General features: G+C 38.3%; 4 protein-coding genes across 4 annotated transcripts; 2 read left to right on the forward strand and 2 right to left on the reverse strand.

Annotated features, from left to right (window-relative positions):
* Positions 1-3,743: 3,743 nt before the first annotated feature.
* LOC133735809 (serine/threonine-protein kinase OXI1) lies at positions 3,744-5,428 on the reverse strand. Its single transcript, XM_062163236.1, has 2 exons — positions 4,792-5,428; positions 3,744-4,679 (listed from the first exon to the last, which is right to left on the reverse strand). Exons 1-2 carry the CDS (start codon positions 5,187-5,189, stop codon positions 3,764-3,766), a joined length of 1,314 nt encoding a protein of 437 aa, XP_062019220.1. The 5' UTR covers positions 5,190-5,428; the 3' UTR covers positions 3,744-3,763.
* Positions 5,429-7,439: 2,011 nt separating this feature from the next.
* On the forward strand, positions 7,440-10,406 carry LOC133735811 (adenylylsulfatase HINT3). Its single transcript, XM_062163238.1, has 7 exons — positions 7,440-8,086; positions 8,329-8,384; positions 8,926-8,983; positions 9,347-9,413; positions 9,760-9,815; positions 10,051-10,104; positions 10,199-10,406. Exons 1-7 carry the CDS (start codon positions 7,895-7,897, stop codon positions 10,328-10,330), a joined length of 615 nt encoding a protein of 204 aa, XP_062019222.1. The 5' UTR covers positions 7,440-7,894; the 3' UTR covers positions 10,331-10,406.
* Positions 10,407-11,169: 763 nt separating this feature from the next.
* LOC133735810 (E3 ubiquitin-protein ligase CHIP) lies at positions 11,170-14,978 on the forward strand. Its single transcript, XM_062163237.1, has 8 exons — positions 11,170-11,400; positions 11,514-11,581; positions 11,674-11,737; positions 12,524-12,595; positions 13,811-13,944; positions 14,058-14,205; positions 14,290-14,400; positions 14,506-14,978. The coding sequence occupies exons 1-8, from the start codon at positions 11,296-11,298 to the stop codon at positions 14,629-14,631; spliced, it is 828 nt and encodes a 275-aa protein (XP_062019221.1). The 5' UTR covers positions 11,170-11,295; the 3' UTR covers positions 14,632-14,978.
* Positions 14,979-19,735: 4,757 nt separating this feature from the next.
* LOC133735808 (U-box domain-containing protein 9) lies at positions 19,736-22,153 on the reverse strand. Its single transcript, XM_062163235.1, has 2 exons — positions 21,561-22,153; positions 19,736-21,037 (listed from the first exon to the last, which is right to left on the reverse strand). Exons 1-2 carry the CDS (start codon positions 21,843-21,845, stop codon positions 19,952-19,954), a joined length of 1,371 nt encoding a protein of 456 aa, XP_062019219.1. The 5' UTR covers positions 21,846-22,153; the 3' UTR covers positions 19,736-19,951.
* Between the last annotated feature and the right edge of the window lie 490 nt (positions 22,154-22,643).

Raw genomic sequence — 22,643 nt, forward strand, 5'->3', positions numbered from 1 at the left:
GTTATCGACTTCATTATCATATTTCATGTTGTGGCTTGGCACGTTGTTTGGTCTAATTGGTCTTGTAACTTGATATTTTCAGATAGTAATTGTACTTGCTAGTACAAGGTATATCAATTTTGTTTTTTTTTTTAGGAAATTGATTTATTAAATCATATGTCCAGAATTATTGTTGTAAATTTCATATTTTAGCTTGAGTGCTTTTATTTTTATTATTATGTCAAATGTTTATAAGTGCTTGATAAGAGAATAAAAAAATGATAATAAAAAGAAAAATGTTCAAAATGGTTGTTTTTGGCTTATCCAATCACCATAAATATGTACCTACCAAACATGGTATTGGATAGGTGCAGGACTTCTCCAATCCAATCTAATCAAGTCTGATAAGGATTGGATTAAATCCAATCCAATCCATGGTACCAAACACAGCCTTAATTTGTTGATGGACCCCATCTTGATCTCAAATATTCTCAACTCTCAAGTATAATGGCTTAATTAGGACTGTTACTGGTTGGCAGGTACACATCATTTTCCAGGATGTGCATGCAGAGGCAGCAAAAGCTGGTCTGTCTTGGATATATGGTTGAATAGTAACGACATCTCCATCCGGCCGGCCGAACAAGAAATTAGGGAGAGCAGCAAATGCAGTTAAATGTTCGTTGTCACCACCAAACTCGCCAGGTTATTGTGCAGTGAGGAGGATGATGAAGTTTGAGGGAGCTATATATTTTGCTTTGTATGTTTCCAAATTTTCCAATATACTTTCGACATTTTGGAAGAAATCTTATTCAGCACGTTACGTTTGTTTTCGATTCAGTACACGTACTATTGGATCTAGACTCTAGCTAGTTTATTAATCTGAGTCATGTTGAATGACAAGAAGTTCTTTTGCCTACTTGCATTTGGTCTAAATAGCCATTTTATTTTCACTTCGATCACTAGTACGTCAGTTTCTCTGCACTTTCGTTTTCATGGATTGAACAACTCGTGGGCTTTAATCATCGCCGGCTGTCATTATTTTACAATGAGCCGCGTTTTTAAACGTTCTTTCTTCAATCAAACGTACAAATTCGAAATGCCAGTAGTACAGTTTACTGATAGTCTATACCCTGCAATAACCATAATTTAAACCTCCAAATAATGATGATGATTTGTAACGAATTGATCATATATGATAAGTGAGGATACTTAATTATCTACTGCATGCTAAAGGCTACTCATAATATATATTGTTTTATCAGTCTAGCTCTACCTCAGCAAGAAATCTTTCGGCTCCATTGTTTTTGGCGGAGCGACAAAATGATGTTGAACAGATCAAATAAGTCGGGATCTTTTAAACTGATTTCTTACAAATCATCAGTAGCTGATTTGAAATATTAATAGTTTAAAGTTGGTCGATCTCAGCCTGCAGTATGCCAAGCAAGACCAAATATTAACAAGAGGGTCTAAAAGTCAACTATAGACACTCAATATATCCTCGAACTTTCTTTTAATTTCTTTGTTATTTAATTTCAAATTTTCACTTGCAGGTTTGAGAGCTTTGAACGACAACTTCCACCTGCAGCATGGATCGTCATAAAGACAAATGTTAATTGCACCTTCTATATATCTCTCATTTCTGAGGAAGAGAATGACAAGAGAGTCGAACTATTTACCTCTACAGTAACGATCGATGATAATAATCATTTTGATATCGGCACTATTTTAACGACAAATATTGTTAACTGATGATCAAAGATATCATATATGCATGCTTCAAAAGAAGAGAGAGACAGTAGCCGAACTCTTGTTAGAGTTGCGCCTCCACAAAAAAATATGGTACTTAATAAGTTGAGGATACTTCAATGCTATTAGGTAGTGATCCCATTGTATTGAATTAGCAGCCTCACCTTACTTAGAAAGCTTTCGGCTCCATTAATGTAAAGGACACAATAAACCAATTGCATGTGGAAAAAATCACAAATATAGTTGGCTTATCAGACAGTCGACATATCGAATTGGTTACGACTTAAGAGGTTAAGAATTGAAACTGATTGATAGTAAATGGATCATGACTAATCAAGTTGTTAGAAGTTATATCTAAATTATTCATTGTTGAATTAAGGTCCTCCTTTCTCTGATTTTTAATTAAACTTCGTCTCATTCGTACCGACGTTGAAAAACTTGACTTGAAATCTGTTTCAATAAACAGTACGTCAAATATCTTAAACATCTGTGATTACATACTTTTAAAAGGTATACGTGGTCAACAAGTCGATAGATTAATTAGATGTTCTATGTTTCTGTTTTAAAGTTAGGAGAGTGCATGGTCTGATTTTCTTAAGCAGGATTTAATAATGGTTTACAAAGACTAAATGAGCTTAAGGCCAAAACTAAAACGGTCTTTGGGCGGCAACCAGATCTCGAGTGTAGACGTACTACTACTTGGTAGGTGCATAGTATAGAGGGCAATGTATTCGACGAAATGTCTGAAGAAAATTAAAGTAATCAGACATTTAAATAAGCTCGAAATATAGTATTTTATCTCGCGCTCAAAAAGAAAAATTTCTAAATCCGTCGCTGCTCGCATAAACTATGATGAGAAATTTCACAATCAAATAGTTTTATATTCGTTTCTAAACTAGCGGTGCATCATGATCAACTCCGTGGCATGTTTATGACCAAAAAAAAAAAAAAAAAAACTCAGTGGCATGTTTCCTGTGAAGCCAAAATGTCAAAATCATCTTACCCAAGATACATAGAAATCTAACCCTATTGTCTTCTCATCACATGACTGATGAGGTCCATACCACACTCTTGAGTCTTGCATGGTTTTAGAACTGCATGGATGTCGTGAGAAGCTATGTATGTGATTAACCCACCAAACTTAAAGGAAGGGGGTCCAAAGCCATCAATGAATAAGGACCTCCAATCCTCCATTGCAAATGTTGTTGCCAATTAAGTAAGTAAGTACACATTTCCAGGATGTGCAGACCTGCAAAAGCTGGTCTGTCTGGTGATTGTTAGCCGAATATAAATATGCTACAGAGACCCTCACGTTTTTCGGAAATCAAAAAAGCCGAAGAGTGGTCCTTGATCGAGCTCGATCAAATTAGATTTGCCAGCTGCACATGCACTTTTATCATTCATTTGCTGCTGGCCAGCTGCAAAATTCGGTGATTTGTATAATTCTGCAATTGGTAAAGGACCAAAGGACAGACCTAACTTCTATGATGATATATGACCAAAAAGAGGGTCCTAAATCATTAACTGCAGAGGTTTAATGGGTTTTGAGTTTTCCTCTGCATTCTCTCTTCCGTCACCAACTCCCTCGGTTTTGAGTTAACTACCCCAATTCGATTGCTTCTGAACCAGCTAACCTAGTTCCTAACTTGAATTGTCAAGTCAATAAAACAGTTTTAACTATTTGACAAGGTCATAGAAGCTAGGTGCAATTCAATTCACTTTTCCGTAACTTAGAAATCGATCGATCACAGTTTCTTGTTGTTTAAGCATCTCAATCTCAAACCAGCCCTAAAATCGGTAATTTTCAGATGAAGGAAGGGTGCATGCACCAGTGCATGAGCATTATCGGGTAGTCATTAGTACGATTAGGAAAATTGATACCCACACTCTTGTTGATTTACACTACACAAACTGTTCATAGTTGACCGACATTTTCTTAGAATGATTTTCACCATATATATACCTTATTATGTATACCATATATGCCTCTCCCAAAATGGACCAAAAAAAGAAACCAATAAAGAAATAAAAGAATTTGTTAGAAAACAGAGAAGGCATCAGGTTGAGTGGGGTGGTGGTGATTAAGTTCTTCCTTCCACACCCTTTTATTCACATTCTCCACCTCCACCTCCACCTCCTCATATTTATGGTTATTCTTATTCTCCTCCTCTCCACCGCCATTTCCGAATATTCCCTCCACCACGGACTCCACGTCTATTTTCTTATTTCCATCCGTACCCTCGCTCACCTCCTCGGGGATATACGGCGGCCTCGGGAGTTGCGCCACCGAATCCCACCGTCCGCGGATTCCTCTGAAAAACTCGTGGCCCTTGATTTCATCCAACCCGATTCTCTGCTTCGGATCCTTCTCCAGCAGGTTCTTGATCAGGTCCCTTAACGGCGTCGCTTCGCCCGTCAGCTCCGGGGCCTTGGTCAGTATCCGGTAAAACGTCTCCTTCCGGTTGGAGCCTCTGAACGGCGTCGTACCGTACAGCATTTCGTATAGTAAGACTCCCAGGGACCACCAGTCGACTTCGAAGCCGTGGCCTTTGGCGGATATGATCTCCGGCGCCACGTACTCCTCCGTTCCGACGAACGAGTTCGACTTCCCCGACGTGTCCGAATCGGTTCTGTTATCTGGCTTCGCATTGGTTTCGGTTTCGGCCGGTGCGATGAAATCGTCCGGCGAAATTCCCGAATTGCAGAAGCTGTGGAAGAGTGACGAGCGCTTCTTCTTCGTCTTGTGGACGGAAGCGGATTTGGATACGGAATTCGATCTCGGAGCTGGTTGGGGAGTCTTGATCGGCGGCGAGAGTTTGGTTGAAAGATCGAAATCCACGAGCATAATGTGGCCGTTTTCTTGGATCATAACGTTTTCCGGCTTCAAATCCCGGTAAACCACTCCTAAACCGTGCAAATACTCCAATGCCAGAACCAATTCCGCCGCGTAAAACCTGAACAACCACCACAAACAAAAACAAATTCAGTTCAAATTCTCAACAAACAAACAAAACTGATAAATCAATCGGAGGATCGGATCTCAGAATTCCGTTGTAACAAACTAACCTGATGACGTCATCGGAGAACATCCTCTCCGTCTGCCTCTTCCGGAGGGAATTGAGATCGCGGCCGGGGCAGTAATTTATGGCGTAACCGACGAGCTTCTCAGTGTCGAGGACTCCATGCAGTTTCGGGAGGAGCGGGTGATCAAAACGACGTAGTACTTGCTGCTCGAAGCAGACTCGGCGGTACTCGTCGCCGTCGCCATCCTTGCCCTTGCGGTGGATCAAGTCCTTGGAAATTACCTTCAAGGCCATGAGCTCCTCCGTCTCTTGGTCTTTCACCAAAAACACGACGCCCTTGGCTCCGCGGCCGAGCGGCGAGATGACTTTGAGGCGCTGGAAATTGAAGCTCGGCACCGAAACGGCGTCGTCGCCGCCGCGCTGGCGTTCTTCTTGATCCATGGTGGAGGACGACTTGGGGTAACCAGAAATTTGGGAGGTTCTGGAGTTGTGGGCGGTTTTATAGACAAGTTCTCAGAGCTGGCTTGGAAGTCTTGCTGAAGAAGGATTCAAGGAGTGGGGGCCAGCGCTTGTGGGGTTGTTGGTGTGGTGCATTAAATGTGGCATTTGGTGGAGTGGTGCGTTGTGATGCGGACACGTGGGAGTGTGACGTGGCGGAGACCCCTTGGGGGGAGTCTGTTTTGAGCAGAGGTTTTTTGACTTTGTCAAGGGGAACCCAAAGACTTCCTAGGCCCAAGATAAAACCCCTTCGGCGCATGTGAAATGCTCCAACTGTGCATTGCAGCACAGTGCCTCGCCACTTTGACAGCTTCGGGGTTCGAACTTAGGTTGGGGAGCACACCCAACTAGGCAAGAACCACTAGGCCACTTGCAGTGGTTTTGAGCAGAGGTTACTCCTGCCATATTTCCTGGATGCGGTTGAGGATGACGCAGGTGATTACTTGTTTGAGTGTTTCAAAAAGAAGAGGAAAATAAAAAGGCGATGGGAGCGCGTGTGATGACGTTATAGCGGTGCTTCTAGAAGCCGTGCGGAGCAGGGAATGTGTTGGTTCAAAGTTCAAACCCGGCGGTTGAGGGATCTGGGCTTTTGGGGCCGCACTGTTTTTACTTCTGACTTGGCTCTCTTGCGTTAGACCCCGTGCTTTGTGAGTGGAATCGTCGGATCAATTTTCATGCAATTTCAACATATTTATATATTCTCATTAGTTTCAAGAGGTGACCTTTGTAAAGTAACATGACTAATGTCAAATGGTGCAATTGAAGAGATACTTTACCATTTTAAAGGGGCAATGTGATTCTATATAAAGGAGTTATTCTATACAAAAATAAAGAAAAATTATAAGAGGTGAGTCCAAATCTTGTCTCACAAAATCCTTCATTTTATTCAATAAAACCCTCTGGGAGCTAATTGATCAAATGACCGGAGTTTGTGTAACGGCAATTGCTTGGTGCAGTTGAGGCAGTGGGTTTGTCAGGTTTGTAGCGATAAGATGGTTTCCTCATCTCAGTATATCTTGGCGATTACAAGCAGTTATTTCACCGATCCTTTTCTCTCAATTTGAATTTATTGGATGACGAATGACTGGTCCAGGTTCAGTGGTTGTGTCGTTTGCTATTGAGTTTAGCTGTACATTTTAGTCATGTAGAGTACATTAGAAATTTTGTTTTAGTTGTTAGTAGGTAGTGGTACTCTCTCCTTGCTTTTGAATTTTGTCGTTTTATCTTAAACAATATTTTAACTACGCCACCTTTAGTTTAGATTTGAAAAGAAGTGAAGACATTTTCCAATCTCTAGTTATAAGTCTGTATTTTTTTTTTTGTAAAAGTCAAAAAGGCAACACAGCTAATAGTAGGGAGTGAACTCTTGTTTCCTACCTTTCATATTAGGTTTTAGATTATCATTTTAATTCTCTCGTACTTATATCCTATGTAATTTGTATCTCAACTTAATAAAATTTCATACTCATTTCTAACAAAAAAGAAGTGATTTGTTTCTTGGTAATCAACCGAATAATTTCATATTTATTGAAATTGATTCGTATTATATGGAGTTTCGGACGCAAAAATGAAAAAACGAATTGTTTGTCCTTAAGTCACCAAAGACCCAAATTCATGGCTTATTTTTGATTAATTCATATGGTAAGCCCCATGATGTTAGGCTCCATAAAAACTCCCTTTTATTATTTGAAAATGAGACATTTAAGTGTTGAAAAATTCTTGGGTAGGGCCAGCCGTACCATGTAGCGATGCGGCTGACCAATAAGAAGTTAAAAAAATTTCCTCTTATTCCGAAACTATCCTGCTTTTTAAAAGTGAAACACCTAAAATACCCCTCTGCTAAGGCCCTGATTGGTCAGCCGCATCGCCACGTAGTACGGCTGACGTACACAAGAACCTCTGTTAAGTGTTTAACGAGTGAGAGAGACCTGTGAATATAAGTAGGTATATTTTTATTTGGACAAAGAATGAAAATGACATTATGGTGCTAATGTTTGAGATATGAAGATATTATGGATATGAAATGTTGGTATTTTGGAGTGTGAATGCATGAAGATTCTCCTAATTAATATTTTATTTTTCTTTACATAATTTCCTCCCATTATTACCAAAAAGAGTAAAGGCTAGCATATTAATACTTACTATTTTTTCACCTCCTCTAATTCAACAATGCAATTTCCTTCTCCAAACCAAGAAGTCTGCAAACCCGTAAGCTCCTGGTGGTGAAAATGTTCAAACATGGATTTTTTCCCCTTCCTCCTTAGCTCCCATGCCTCATCTGACCAGGCAATAGAAGCAATTATTAAAATATATAAAATGGTGATTCTTTTTTTGTTTTTGTTTTTTTGTTTTGCTGTCGCAATTATTGAGGTGATGTATTTCATATTTTCATACCGTAATCGTAATTCAAATAGGGAGAAAAACAATCCCCAGAGAGAACAAAAATCGACCACTTCTTAATGCGTGGCCTACTATTATGATCTCATTCTCATGTGGATAAGCAACGCCACTGACCCCTTGATTTCATAAACCAAAACCCAAAAACAGCAGCTCTCTCTGTTTTTTGTTTTCTTCGTCTTCCCCCCCAGTTTCAATAGCAGGAATCGCAGAACATGGCAACTCCAAAATCCATATGTTTCGCTTGATATATGGAGTCCCGCAGGCTTTCCATTCTCTGTTCCCATCTCCGCCCCGGTTCGGGTCTTGCCCCGACCCGACAGATTCCAGTTTCCAGGTCCAACTGTGATGCTAACCAGCAACCTAGTGATTCCGACAAGGGAAGTGACCAAAACGACTGCGTTTTCTGCAAAATCATACGCGGTGAATCCCCTGCTTTCAAGGTAGAAACTCGGCCAAGTTTGCTGTTTTGAATTTGTATAATTGTTTCATTGATTGCTTTCTAATTTGAATTATAGTTATATATTGAATGCATTTTTCCTATTGTATAATAGCTCAAGAAGAACACTTTTTTGGTTATGTTAAGGAATGAGTCTGGTTGAAGGCAATGAAATAGTTGCCCATTTTGTTGAAGGACTAGTTTGGTTGTGCTGTGATTGATTCTTTCTGGCATTTTCAACTACAGATTTACGAGGATGATGTTTGCCTCTGTATATTGGATACACATCCGCTGAGTTGTGGGTAAGGTATCATTAATCTAACATACAATTATTCTTTTCCTTATTGCCAGCTCTTCGCTTTCTTCCTGTTGGAGTTTTATGGTGATTTGGTAGGCTCAGGATAAACTTCCACACATGTACAAACAAGAGTATCTCAATTTCTTTAATCCAGATTATGTCATTGGTTAAGCAAATTCCTTAAAGAGTAGCTAGGTTTTTCTATGGTACTAGAATTCTTTAATCACCATGTATGTGTCTCTTCAGGCTTTGAGAGCTTATATTTGATTCAAGCAGTTTCTGTCACTGCTCTTTTTCAGATTTGTATAATAGATTGTCAAATTTCTCCATAGTACTTAATTCAACTGAACCTTCGCAAACAGTGAATGACTGAATGGTGTCTTAGTTTGTGAAGTCCTTGCATTTGCTTCCTATTAACTTCAATTTTGTAATTAATCACATTAATTCTTAATAATAAAAAACTAATAAAATGCTGTTAACTTAACTGCTTTAGTTCAACATTATTTTGTTCTCCACTTATTCAATTTCATAGTTTTGTTCCCCAGGCATTCTCTTATCATCCCAAGGTCTCATTTTCCTTCACTGAAAGCAACACCTCCAGATGTAAGTATAATCCTATTGATACAGTTACCTCACATAAGAATAACATGTGGTGAGTTCTGTTGCTGGGTATCATGACATATTACATATGATATGATATTCAAATATTAATAAGGTGAACTTCTTGATATGAATATGGCAAAATAGAGTATGTATATATGCACTTGTAAAAGGTAGAAGGGTATTCTGAATCATTGGGAAGCATACAGTTGATGAACACTTTGACTACATTAATGATAGTTGTGCTAGGATTTTCTCGGCATATCTCTCATAAGTTGTATGGATGTATGATACTGTATGCATATGTTTCTGTATCGGTGCTGAATTCTATAATCTTTCTTGAGTCTGAATCAACTTGTTCTGCAGGTGGTGGCGGCAATGTGTTCAAAAGTGCCCTTTATCAGCAGTGCAATCATGAAAGCTACTGGTTCTGGTATGTGTTCAAAGTCATTTGCTGTTGTCACCATATTGTAATTTCCTTGTCCTTTTAGTTTATCTACTTGATTGCCTTGCTCTATAGCAATTATGCTGTGCTTGAGTGTTCATTAAAATCTGGATAAAACATTAGAGGAGCTACTTGTTTGGTTATCTGCATTTGATTCATTGCAAATTTACATTGACTTGGGAAGACCATCGTTGTTCTGACCTTATGAGGATAAGGAGCTTTATTTCAGTACTTACTCTGGAAGACATCCTTTTGTTTCCAAAGTGCATTTTCCAGCGCACCTGCCTAAGCTCTAGTGTTATAAAAGTTTAACATGGAAGTTCTAATTGTGCAGATTCATTCAACTTGTTAGTTAACAACGGTACAGCTGCAGGCCAAGTTATATTTCATGTGAGTCATTATATTTTCCATCTGAATTTGCATTTAATTAGCAGCAGTATGCAGGAGAAATGATGTATCTGTTGTCAGTACCAAAATTTCACGTCTCATTGCAACTGAACAATGGGAGATGTTGTTATTCTTCATGAACTTCAGCATTTTACTCTTCTATCTTCAAATTTTCTGTTTACCTTTAGGAATATGATATTGCTTATGCTAATATTTCCATGTGACATGGTAAATGCAGACTCATATTCACATAATTCCGCGCAAGGCCCTTGATTGCCTATGGGCTTCTGAGGTATGTGCACTATTCACATTTATGTTTGTATTTGTGTGAAAACTAGGCTCGGAGATACAAACTTAGACATATACGAACATGTCCATTTTGATAGAGTTTACGGAGGCGGCCCCTGAACATAGACCAGGAAGCATCTCGACTTGCAGACCATGTTCGAGAGCAACTATCATTATCAGACAACTCTAAAGATAACAAAAATGAAGGATCTAGTCTTACCGGAAACTAGATGCATATTGCATTTCTGTTGTAATCTAAACTGTACAATGTTTTACTATATGCATTGCTTCAATTCTTCAAATTCAGCATTACTTGCACAAATTTCTGGTTTCATCTGTGGGACAAAGAATCAGCGACACCGGCTTATAGTTTTCGCCTTCGGAGCCCTCCCTCCCCTTCCTATTGTAACATGCAAAACATAGTTGAGAAATGGACTGTGGACATCTGGCTACTTGCATTTGCATATGAAAAGCTGTAGTTTTATATCTCTCGATGGCAGTTTGGGAAATTCAAAAAAAAGGTTGTCCAATGAGAGCCCCTCTTGACAAAATATAGAAAAAAAAAAGTTAAAAAGTTTTTTTTTTTTTTTTTTTTTTTTTGATCGGGTTAGTTGTCAGTAGCTCACACACCCATGCAGTGGTATCCCAACGCCAGGACACTCGACATTGCGGCGAAAGCCTGGCAAAGCCAGACTAATCCACTGCACTGCAGACGCACGAACTCAAAGGGTCCCTCAAATCTGCTGGCCACGGGATGGAGCTGGGATTCGGACGCTAGACCTGGGGGTTCCAGACTAGGCCATTCGACCAACACACCACACCACGTGGTTAAAAAGTTAAAAAGTGAAGAAAATTAAAAAGGATTATCTTGTAAGTGGCCAATGAGAGCCCCCGTCTTGAGTCTTGAGTCTTGACAGCAGCATAGGAGAGAAAAAAAAAAAATAATAAAACCCTTAAAAAAATCTCGAATCTTCCAATGTTATGTGACCTTGTTAGGGAAGGCTTCAATTTATTTTTAGTTTTTTGAAAAGGGGCCAATATAGGCCACTATATAAACAAGTCTTTGTGCTTGACTCTCCTTTAAGGTCCATTTCTTCTTCCTTTCGCGCTTGCTTCCTGAAAAGTGAAAACAACGAAGCCTCCTCTTCCCTAAACACTCACTCAATTTGAGCCGGAGAGAGAGAGAGAGAGAGAGATGGGTCAAACCGGGGCATTGGGTAGGGCGGAGAAGCTCCGGAAGGACGGCAACACCTACTTCAAAAGGGGTAAATACTTGGCCGCCATCGATGCCTACACTGAGGTATCTCAATTCTCTTTCTTTCTCATCTACTAGTACAACTTGTTTCTAATTTGCAAATTTTTTTTCCGTTACTAATTTTTTTTTGCATTTGCGTTGCGTTTTGGGGTTTGAAGGCAATCACGCTGTGCCCTAAAGTCCTTGTTAATTATACCAATCGTGCTCAGTGTCATCGCGTTCTTAAGTATGTGTAATCAGTCCTCCTCGCTCTTCCTCTCTGTTTTGAATTTTTCATTCAAAGATTGTTGTTGTGATAATGGTGGGAAACCAACGCAGGGATTGGACCAGAGTCGAAGAAGATTCCAGGAAAGCTATTCAGCTCGACAGTGATTGGGTCAAGGTAAAATATTCTATTTTCGGCTCTCTCTGTGCAATGTGTTTCGGGTTACATCAAAATTGATTAGAGGAGTGGAATTTGTGTTTTGCTTGTGCATCTAATTCACTAGTTTGTTCCTTGAGTACTTCTAAGGCAATGCATGATGCCGTTAACTTTAAGGGTTTTGTGAGTGTTCGGTGCCATTTTGCGCAAGATTGATGCACCAGGCTTTTGTGCTTCCTATGTTTTCAAAGTCGATGGTTGTGGTCGAGTTTAGCTCTTTCAGTTTCTCATCCATATTTTAAGGGCATCTTCAGGGTGCACTTTGTTGTGTTGAAGAAATTGGTTATTGTTGAAATGTATGTGTCATTTGGATTGGAGAATGATATCTTCTTGTGGAGGAGTTTTTTCATCTTATTTGTTTGGTTAGTTTATTGCAATAGATTCAGTACAGTTGTTTTTTATGCTTAGATGCAGTGTTAATTCTCCAACTAGAAGATAGCTTAAAAACTTCGGTTTCCTTTTTTATGCTTTGGTGCCTCCTGACTTCTGTGGTTGGAAGTTTGCTTATTAGTTATTACAAGCAGGTTTTCCTGCCATCTTTTTCTTGCTTGGAAGCAAACTTTTAGTTCACTCTCTACCATCAAAACAAGCATGGGGTAGTCCGAAAATTGCTTAATAACTTTTATGTTACATATGCTATGTATTTTTGTCTTAAGTTGTGAAATGTTTTCAACTGGTTTAGAAACATTTTCATTTTCTGTTTCATACTGGATCATCATAGTTTATTGGAAATTGGTTGCATGACAGGGCCACTATTATCTGGGGCTTGCACTACTGCAGAAGCAAGAATATCCTGAAGGAGTTAAGGAATTGGAGAGGGTGAGTTCTTTTCCTTTCTGTCTAGGATGTTTGTATTATATGCATTTAGAAAACTTGTTTTGGGCTCTCTTTTTTTTTTCTTTTCTTTTCTCTCACTCTTTTTTGTACTGTAATGATGAATACTGGGCATATACTGTGTTCCATACAAAGTCTAGTTTTACTAATGTTCTTGTTGAATCATTTTGTTTTGTTTTTGACAGCCATTTGTACCTAGTTTGGTCATGTTACATGCAAGGGTTTAATGTAGTAGGTTTTATGAGTGCGAAACTTAAGTTTCCAGTGTTCACTGTTTCCATAATATGACATGAATTCCGGATATCAGAAAGAACAATTTCCATCTTTAGATGCTAATTGATTTTGTATTGGGAGTTACATCTTATTATCAGATCCTGTTTCTTTTAAGTTTCTTCGTAGATCCTCCCACAGACACATGCACCCATTTATAGGATGAATGGTAATGGGTAGCTCTAAATTAGAAATGACCTTGGTAGAACCATTTATGCACTGTTCAATTCCTGCTTAAGTTGCCAATATGTAAATTGTTTCCAATTTTCTTTTAACTAGATACAGTGATAGAGGAAAAAATTGAAGTCCAAAAATTGAGGAGATTTCTGCTAGAAATCTATATATATATATAGAAGTTGGAGTTCCATAATCTATTCAGAAAAAGAAGCAAATAATTATATAAAAAAAAAAATTAAAGATGATTCTTAGTTGAAAATTGCCCAATCTAATACCCTTTTTCTATGCCTTTCGAGAATGAAGAGGTTCAGGTTTATGAAAAGTTGTATTATAGTTGCAATGCCATGCTGCCTCAAGTTGATCGTTCATCAGAATGACTCTACGAAGCTTATTTTGTAGCTTGAAGCTCTTGCTTGCATAAGGTTTCAAATTGAAAATAAGGGCGATATCGGATAACAATTGTAGCTCAAACAGTTAAATGCAAGTGATGATTTATTAAAATGACTTTTTGGAAGCTAACTTTGTAGCTTTGAAGTCTTGCTTGTACATAAGTATATGGTTTCAAATTGAAAGTGGGGGTAAGATCCTATAACTTACTGAAGCTTAAACAGTTAGTTGGCACCAGTATAATCTTCTGCATGCTACTAGTGTAATCATCTTATCCTTACTACTTGATAGACAGCTCATCACATTAAGTTGCTTTTGGGTGATTAAAATCTTCGGATTCTGTTGACCTCTTTGTGACCTTTACAGGCTTTGGATCTTGGGAGAGTTGCTGATCCCAAGGGTTATATGGTAGAAGACATATGGCAGGAGCTTGCAAAGGCAAAATTCAGGGAGTGGGAAGACGCATCAAGTCAACGTGCATGGGAATTGCAAAGCTTGAAGTATGGCTTCATTCTGAGTTTAGGCTTATGATGTTTGAAAATGCTTACATTAAATAGCTTTTTGGTGTTCATTTTGCTATTAGCTGCTTCATAAAACTTGTTTGATGTTTCAGAGAAGCTTGTGAAAGTGCTCTCAGACAGACACATGATGCTTTTCAGATGGAAGGGTTTCTGGATGAAGATGGTACTACCCATATGAAACAGTTAGAGGCTTTAGGAAGAGTGTTTGAAAAAGCTGCAGAAGCTGACACAGCAAGTGAGGTCAGTGCATGTTTTCCTCTCACTTCCATACACCTTGTTCCTGTTTCTTTCAAGAAGAGTAATGATGATGGTTAAAAATTTCAGGTGCCCGATTATTTATGTTGTAATATCTCACTTGATATATTTCGTGATCCTGTAATTACACCAAGTGGTGTTACATATGAGAGATCAGTGATCCTGGACCATCTTGAGAAGGTAATGTTTGGTCTTAATATTGCATTCACTAAGGTAGATATATTCTGTTCATATTTGGTCTTATTCACATTGATATCTGAATGATATTTTTGCACTATACTTCAGGTGGGTAAGTTTGATCCTGTTACTCGCGAGCCAGTTGAACCGTCGCAGCTAATACCAAACTTTGCCATAAAAGAAGCAGTCCAAGCTTATTTAAAAGAACATGGTTGGGCCTATAGAACGTCGTAAAGGTTGACTTCTTGCTATTCGGAACTAATAGTCCATAGTTGTGCTAAAACATGTAATGGACTACACTTGTGTGGCAGAGTGCAGTGGAAAGTCTTATCCTTCTGAATTGTACAGGTAAATTGTATTGACAATAAGTCTATGACTCAATGCTTTATGTAGATTTGTGTCCTGAACTTGCACACTACTGTGTAGCGCTTAGCAGTAAGAGCTGACAGTGCCTTATGGAGTGTAAGAGCACCTAATACGTGCTTTCTCAGTAAGCACTTTCAAGTGCATTTACAAAATGGCAAATTGTTATGAATGAGAAACGCTCATACATAAGCGAAGTTGCGGGCTTTTTTACTGTATTTATTTCTCCTGCAAAATACTTCATAGTTTGGCTACCAGAACTGTGCGGATTCCAATAGTGAATGCAGAAACTATGTGGATGGACACCAACCTCTGAAATCAGATCTCAATGGAAATAAGTGCCCCAGAGCATGTTAAACATCAAAGCGACTTTCATTGTTAACCCACTTTTCTGTTGCATCTTGAATCAGCTCGTGCTCATCATGGTGGTCATTAAAAAACAAGTGTGCTATGTTTTGTGTTTGTTTGTCCCATGCTTGGTACTACAATATAATTCACAACTGACATAGATGTGTGTGCTTTTCCTAATGTGCTAGTTTTCTCTTTATGCTATCCCCAAATATTCTAACTTTGCAGCCACTCATCAGTTATTCCATCCCATCTTTTGTAAGGTTGGCTTGAATAGACCAAACCTCAATTATTCACACACTTAGGCATATAAGACACTATATTTTTGCTTGATTGCTATTGAGTATATGAGTTGTGAATTACTGGTATAGATGGCTTGTTTCAAGCCTTTTTTTTTGTTTCCTCCTCTCGCAGCAACTCTCATAAGCCAGCTTCTGTTTATACCCTAAACCCTAAATTCTCTTCAACCAGCTTCAGTTTATACATCATATTATGTTCATCCGGCACCAGACCGATTCAGTCTTGTATCAGCTAGGGATGTTAGGAAATATGTGATGCTTTAGTTGCTTGAATAATTAGAAGATTATAGGGACAAGTAGGCAACATATCCTAATCCAAATGGGACACTACTGTTTATGAAAAAATTACCTGGCCTTTGCTCAACATGACCTCTTTTTAATGTGTTTTCCATAAGATGACATGTAAACAACATGTGGTTCATTAGCAGAAATCAACTATAGGGAATTAAGCTATCTTTATTAATTAAGCCAATTGTTAAGTAGAATGGTTAAATTTTTGAAGTACCTGTAATGCCCATGATTTATTAAAACTCCAAAAATATATAAATACTGTCCAAAGGATATGATGGTAATCTTGACAATAAAAGGAAAACAAAAATTACGGGAAGAGGATTCTGCTGCGGCAGAGAAGAGAAGAAAAACAAAAAAATTCCCGAGAATTCGGCGGAGAGAGAGAGAAAAAAAACAAGGCGCAGAGAAGAACTGCCGGGCCACGATCTCAACAGAGACGGATGCTCAAGACGACGTGGAAGAAAATCGGTGTACAAATGGATGCATCAGGACTCATCCTTCTTCCAATTTACACTTCATATGAAAATAGAAAACAGAGAAAGAAAGAAAGAAGAGCAGAGCAGAATCAAACCCAGAAGGAAGAGAAAGAGAAAGAAACAAATCGGAGAAAATTATTATCAACTCGGCTGACAGTGTTGCAGATTCACTTGAAGTCAGACTTGATATTGTTATTGGGTAATTTTCAAAGTTCAAATTCCATGTATTTGGGTTTTCGTTTTCGATTGAAGTTTCATATGTTAATTGCTGCATTGGGTTATTTTCAAGTTTTCACTTATTTAAGCAAACGGAGAAAGCCAGATAACCAACGTGGAATGAAGAAACGAGGAAAAGAGGAAATCAAAACCTGTTCTCTTTGAAGATTTTGCAATTCTAGGTGAGTCTAGGTGCCTTATATTTCTTATCAGTCGCGTATTAACTGATTTGACCCACAACTCTTTCTTCACTTGCATTGAATAATGCTTTTAGTCCTCTTAATGTTGTTATTGTATCAATTGTTGCCCTTTTGCTTTTCCATATTTAAATGTGTTTTGGGTTTTTGTCTGGTTTTCAAATCCTCATCGTTGTTAGACGTATTCAATTCCTTCTCACTTCGTTAGTCTTTTCCAAATTTTGTTTACCAAGTCAATTACTTTTAATGGGATTGATTTTAAGGCGTGCATAATTATTTACCAGAGGGGTGAAAGATGGGGATTAATAAAGATATACATGCAATTGAGGTTGTTGGGTATCAGAAAGTAGGGAACTTTGTTTCTGGGGAAGGGCATATGTGCTTTGCTGAGTTAGGTACAGCAGAATTGCATTCTTTGGTTTCTGGTTATTGGGTTATCAACAAGTAGCAAATTGGTTTTGATTTTGATTGAGATTCTATTGATCTGGACAGGTCGTTAAAAGAGCTTTTATATGTTTTTCTTTCTTTGGCAGGCAATGGATTGGGTTGGTTTTATTTTAAGAATGACAATTAGTATAGCAATAGTGGTGTAACTTTGAATAATATCAAGTTATGAACAGATATAAAATGGAACATAAGCAGAGCAAATGAACTGTAAAGACATTTTGGTTCAGTTTTTTACTTTATACTGTTTAGTACTTTGGTTTACTCATTTGCTATGAATGGAGAAAATGATGGATTAATTTCATGATTTTGCTCATCAGCGTTTGCAGGGGTCCATTCAGATGCAGTTTTCATGATCGAAACAGAAAACGGAAGACTTTGAGAAATACAAAGGTAAGGCATGCTTATGCAGATTGCCGATTAAAGTTTGAGTCCTTGAATTGAAGGTTTAGTAATTTTCATTTTCAGGTCTGGAAGATTTGGAATTTATATAAGGGGTTCAAACCAAGTGAGTCTTCTCTGACCTGTATCTTTGGTTTAATTTGGTTTGTTCAATAAGTTGCCGGAATTGATGCAGAGACAATGAGTTTGGGTACAAGTACAATGGCCAGCAGTGACTAAGTGAGTTTCTCATCTTTGATATTTCTCTTCTTCATGATTGATATAACTTTTAGTTATCTTTTGAACATCTTGGTTTGTTTCATCAAAATTGGTTGGGTTTGCTGTGAAAGGTACTTTGTTTTGTCTCAAGCCCGTAACTATTGAATACTCAATATCAAAATTTGTTGGTGTGTGTTGCAGATTGTGTGTTGCAACTTGCAAGGTATGCTAATCAATTTTCAAGTAACCTAATAGTTGCTTGGGGAAGAGGGAGAGTGAGTGATTTGGCTGGATATATGCTGTAGAGGTTTTTGTATTTCCACCTTTTGATTGTTAGTTCTGTTGCCATAACTGATAAATTTATCCTGGGATGAGTTTATCCAAACCATGAGTAGTATCCAAAACTTTGCAAGTTATAGTTACAATCAGTCATGTTTATGATTTAAATATCTTTTCAGAGATTATGGATAGTCAGCGTTGGATTGCAGGGATACTTTGTAAGCTTTCTTTTCTTATATGCTTGCTGATATTGTTTAATTTTTAAGAAATTAAGTCAACCATATAGTTATCTTTGTACTCAGTAAATAATAGAGAGCTAGGGAGGCCAAATGAGATTGGTTTTTTTTCTTTTTTTTTCTTCTTTTCAGTAAATTGGTTTTCAAATCTTCTGTTTCCTTTTTCTTCTTTTTTTTTTTTTTCCCTTCCCTTTGGATGCAGGACTGGCTGTTGATATCATAATCTTGGTGGAAGATTGAAGCCTTGAAGTGACTTCAAGAAACATGTATTCACATAAATGACAAGCTATAGCATGCATGTTGCTACAATTATTCCATAGCAGGAAGGATGATGGGGAATTGTAGTGACATGAAATCTAAAAGCTTTGTGGCCGCATTTTTTATTTAATTTTTTTTTGTTTACAAGTTTGAGTCTTTGAGAGTTGAATACATCTGTTTCAACTTGTAAATATTTACAATTTGTAGAATTTGGAAAAGAAAGATGACGAGGAAGAGAGAAGTATGTTTAAACAGACGCCATAATGCTTTTTTTGACCAACTCTTCTATGTGAATGTTCCTAACTAGGAAGAAGATTTAGAAATTCACATAGCAAAGGTTATTATACAATGTCAATTTAAAGAAAAACAATACAAAAATATATTGCATAAATGCACGTGGCCCTTTCTTACGTGCAATAAGGCCAACAAAAAAAGATACAGTAAAAAGAACAAAAAAAGATACAGTAAAAAGAAAATAAAAAAATAACAAACCGCACGCGCATAGGAAGAGAGGAAGAATAATACGCACGCGCATCGCGCGTGCAGGAAGGCTAGTATAAAGATAAAGCCGAAGGATTAGGTTTTGTAGGGTTTTAATGGTAATACACAGCTCCATAATTGTAAAAGGGACAAAGAATAGAGTCCCCATGACTTGGACTTGGGGGAATCAAAGAGGACCTCAATCACCATCCACAAAGAAATCTTGCAGAGATAAAAACTAAAAAGGAACGATGGAAATGAAATGTTGTAGCAGTGGAGATAAGGTGTTCATATCTATTGACAAAAGGGAACAAAAGTGAGTAAATTGGTGTTGCTACAGTTACAGCTTGGTTTTGTGACTGCTGCATTGAATATCAATTGCTCACAAAAAGAGGAGGGAGCTGAGTAGCATCTTAAAATTCAATGGACCACAACACCAGAAATCGCAGCACCATTCATTATGAACACATTCTTCTCGTTTGGCACTTTCAACAGTTTTGATCATCCAACACCAGAGCCATTGATTCTATTTCATTATTTGGAACCATCCATCTTGGTCAAAAGTGAGTAAAGGAACCCATCGGATTGTAGTGAACCAATTTATCTTCAATGCAATTGTTAATTGCTTGATTCAAGAACTGTCAAAAGCATTCATGGTTTGGGACCTTCGGTGACTTTTGTGTAGTAGTTGAAGAAAAAAAGAGTATAAAGAAACTGCCAGTCTTCTGCAGATCAGTAGTTGATTCTTAAGCAAATTCTGTTCTACTGGTTTGGTAGGCTAGAGTAAAACAATTGACATTAGCAGAAACAAATGACTGATAACCATTCCACAAAACGAAGTACGATTTCGGTAAATATGAACATATAAAGCTTGCCCTTTTATTTCTTCATGACTAGCTTCTGAACTAGACACTGAAAATCTTAAAGAGGAAGAGAACATACAAAATGGGGGATGGAGAAATATTACACGATGATGCCCCAGTACTATACAACCAACCAGAGCTCTGGAAATAGGTGAAGAATATACAACTATGGTGTTCTGTAACAATGAAAAAAGTGATCTCCCATCAAGCAGTATGTGTCAAATTTACAGCTCTGTTCAGTCTATCAAGGATGCCACTAGCTTTCCTCTTAGCCCTTGAGGTTCCACTCCTGGCAAGCTCGGATATTGTTCTGTAATTCTTCTCCTCTTCCCTCATTTCCTTCCACTTGGTTGGGTCATTGAAACAGATAATGTGAAGGACAGCGATGCAATTCTCTTTGCTGCGGTCACATATGGTGTCCCTCATGATGCTTAACAAGCAAGGAACAGCACCGAGATCTCCCATTTCCTCCACAGCCTTGGGATGGCTTGAGAGTAATGCAAGGATGGTCAACAACTCATCAACGTGCATACGATTTTTTATCTTCCTGAGGATCGTCTTCACTGCACCGGCTCTCACAGCTCTTGCCTTGTTCTCATGTGTGACACATAGATTGAAAATCGCAGAAGCTACATCTTTCATTGCTAATGGATGCCCCTCGTCAAGGAGGTCGATGAGTGGTTTCAGGGCACCGGATTCCCCAATGAGTGCCTTGTTGGAATCAAGAGCAGACAAAGTGAAAAGTGCTGCAGCTGCATTGCTCCTTGTCTGAATGGTTCCTGATTGCAATGCTTCGATTAGTAGTGGCATTACCATCGGAGTTTCTGCCACAAGCTTCTTGTTGTTGTCATGGATTGAAAGATTCAATAACGTCGTGATCACATCTTCTTGGAGTTCCGAGTGAACACCACCTTCGAACTTGCCTTCGGAAAGGGGACTGAGCAATCGAGGGATGGCATCTAGAGACTCACCAAAAAGTGCCCGGAAAGAAGGGATCCTCTTTGTTAACAAACGAAGCTCCTTTGCAGCTTCTTTCTGCTCAGGCAATGCGGAAGACATCTTCTGGAGCAAAGAAAGAAAGTGGTCTCTATCTGATGCTGTTATCCCATCCTCATTGACAAGGAGAGCAGGATCTGATAACTGAATCCCCCGATCTTTACACCATTGTGAAATCATTCCGCGAACCAAGTTATTAGGAGTAAGGATTGTGTGCGAAAGTACTTGTTGGGTCTGAGGGCATATCCTGTTGCCTGACTTTAGCTGTTTCTGGATGAATGGTCTATCATACGTCTGTCAATTAAAACAACAAACATTACAGCTAATTGAAAATATGGAGTACGGATTAAACCAGAAGCATAGGTGATATACAGAAATTCCACCACTCTCTTGCATAACAAAAACTTGGTTCATACAATAAGCTTCATCTACCAAAGCTTGAAATAAAAGATTCTCAAAATTTTGGCCACTCAAACAGTCATTCAGTTTTAGTATCAACAACACGGTACTCAAATCCATATTTTAACCACCATAAATCAAAATTACTGTCAACAGTAATGAATTCAAACCAAGGAAGCAGACCAGAAAACCTCAAGAACTCAGTTTGGTTGCTGAGAAAGTGAAAGAAAACAAAACAAAAACCAAAATTTCATCTTCCAATTCCCACTTCTCTTCCTCACATTTTCTTAGGCCAACACCAGAGGAAGAAAGAAAATTGTACAAAAAAAGGACTCAAAATTGGTACTAAAGAACCAATCTTTTCTTGCATTTGCAAAACTGGTATCCAAGATTTCCAAAACCAAATTGTGAAACAAACCTGTCCTGTAGAGACAATCACAGGGTCTCTCATCAACTCCTTTGAAATTGGGCACCTAAATTCCTCAGGGCAAGCCAGAATGTCCTTGAGCTTCAGAGACAGCGATCTCTTCCGCAGCTTCAATTCCTTGAGAGCACCAAGAGTCTCCTTGGCCTGATCAATAGTTTGGGTGCTGCAATCCTCATCGCCCACAATAGACCTCACCAGTCTCTGCAACTCCTTCTTCAACTCTGTTGCTTTGGCCACCACCGCCGGATCAGAATCAAACACGCCCGTCTTCGCCATTGGGTTGGTTCCTCTTTCTGGGTCTTCCGTTTTGGATTCTGGGTCGGACTCAAAATTCAATCTTTGTTTCTGAGAATGGAGAAACAAAGCAAAGTGGGAATGGGGTGTGCCATTGTTCTTGTGCTCTTTTCTTTTTTGGTGTTCTATTTATTCTCAGTAAAATTAAAAACGAGGAGGAAAGAAAACTCAAAAACTGTGTATGAAAGTTTGAGCAAAACTGAGGGAAGCCACAAATAGTCAAATACCAAAAGCCAGACACACACACACAACACACACGCAATCCTTCTTCTCCTCTTCTTCTCCTAATCTATAAAAGTCTGCAACTTCTTTTTCACGGTTTCGTCACTTTGTGATTTTTATCCTCATATCCCCTTTTTTTTCACTCGGTGTTTGCCTCGTCAACACGTTTAAAAAACTGAAAACTAGCAAGTAACCACAAAACACCACCTGTTCAAATGGTAAAAAATTTCAAAACCAATTCTCTTTGGCACGACTTGGGAAATGAAATAAATGGTATTTAAGTTTAAGCAGCTTTTTTTACTGATTATTTGACCCAGTAATAAATGAAAATGTTTCTGAGGATTTGCAGGTGCCATAAATTTATTTACTTTCTCTGTAATGTGAGGGTGATCCAGAATCGAATATTGTCGTGATGTTAAGCATAAATACTTTACCATTCAGAGTTAAAAATTTCTAATTTGAGTGATATCGTTTAAATAAATAACTAGAATCTTTTCAGAGATATTCGTTATAAAGAAAATTCAGCCTCCCCTAGCTATCTAGCACTACTGATCAAAT

Source organism: Rosa rugosa, chromosome 3 (genome assembly GCF_958449725.1).
Source record: "Rosa rugosa chromosome 3, drRosRugo1.1, whole genome shotgun sequence".
NCBI lineage: Eukaryota > Viridiplantae > Streptophyta > Magnoliopsida > Rosales > Rosaceae > Rosa > Rosa rugosa.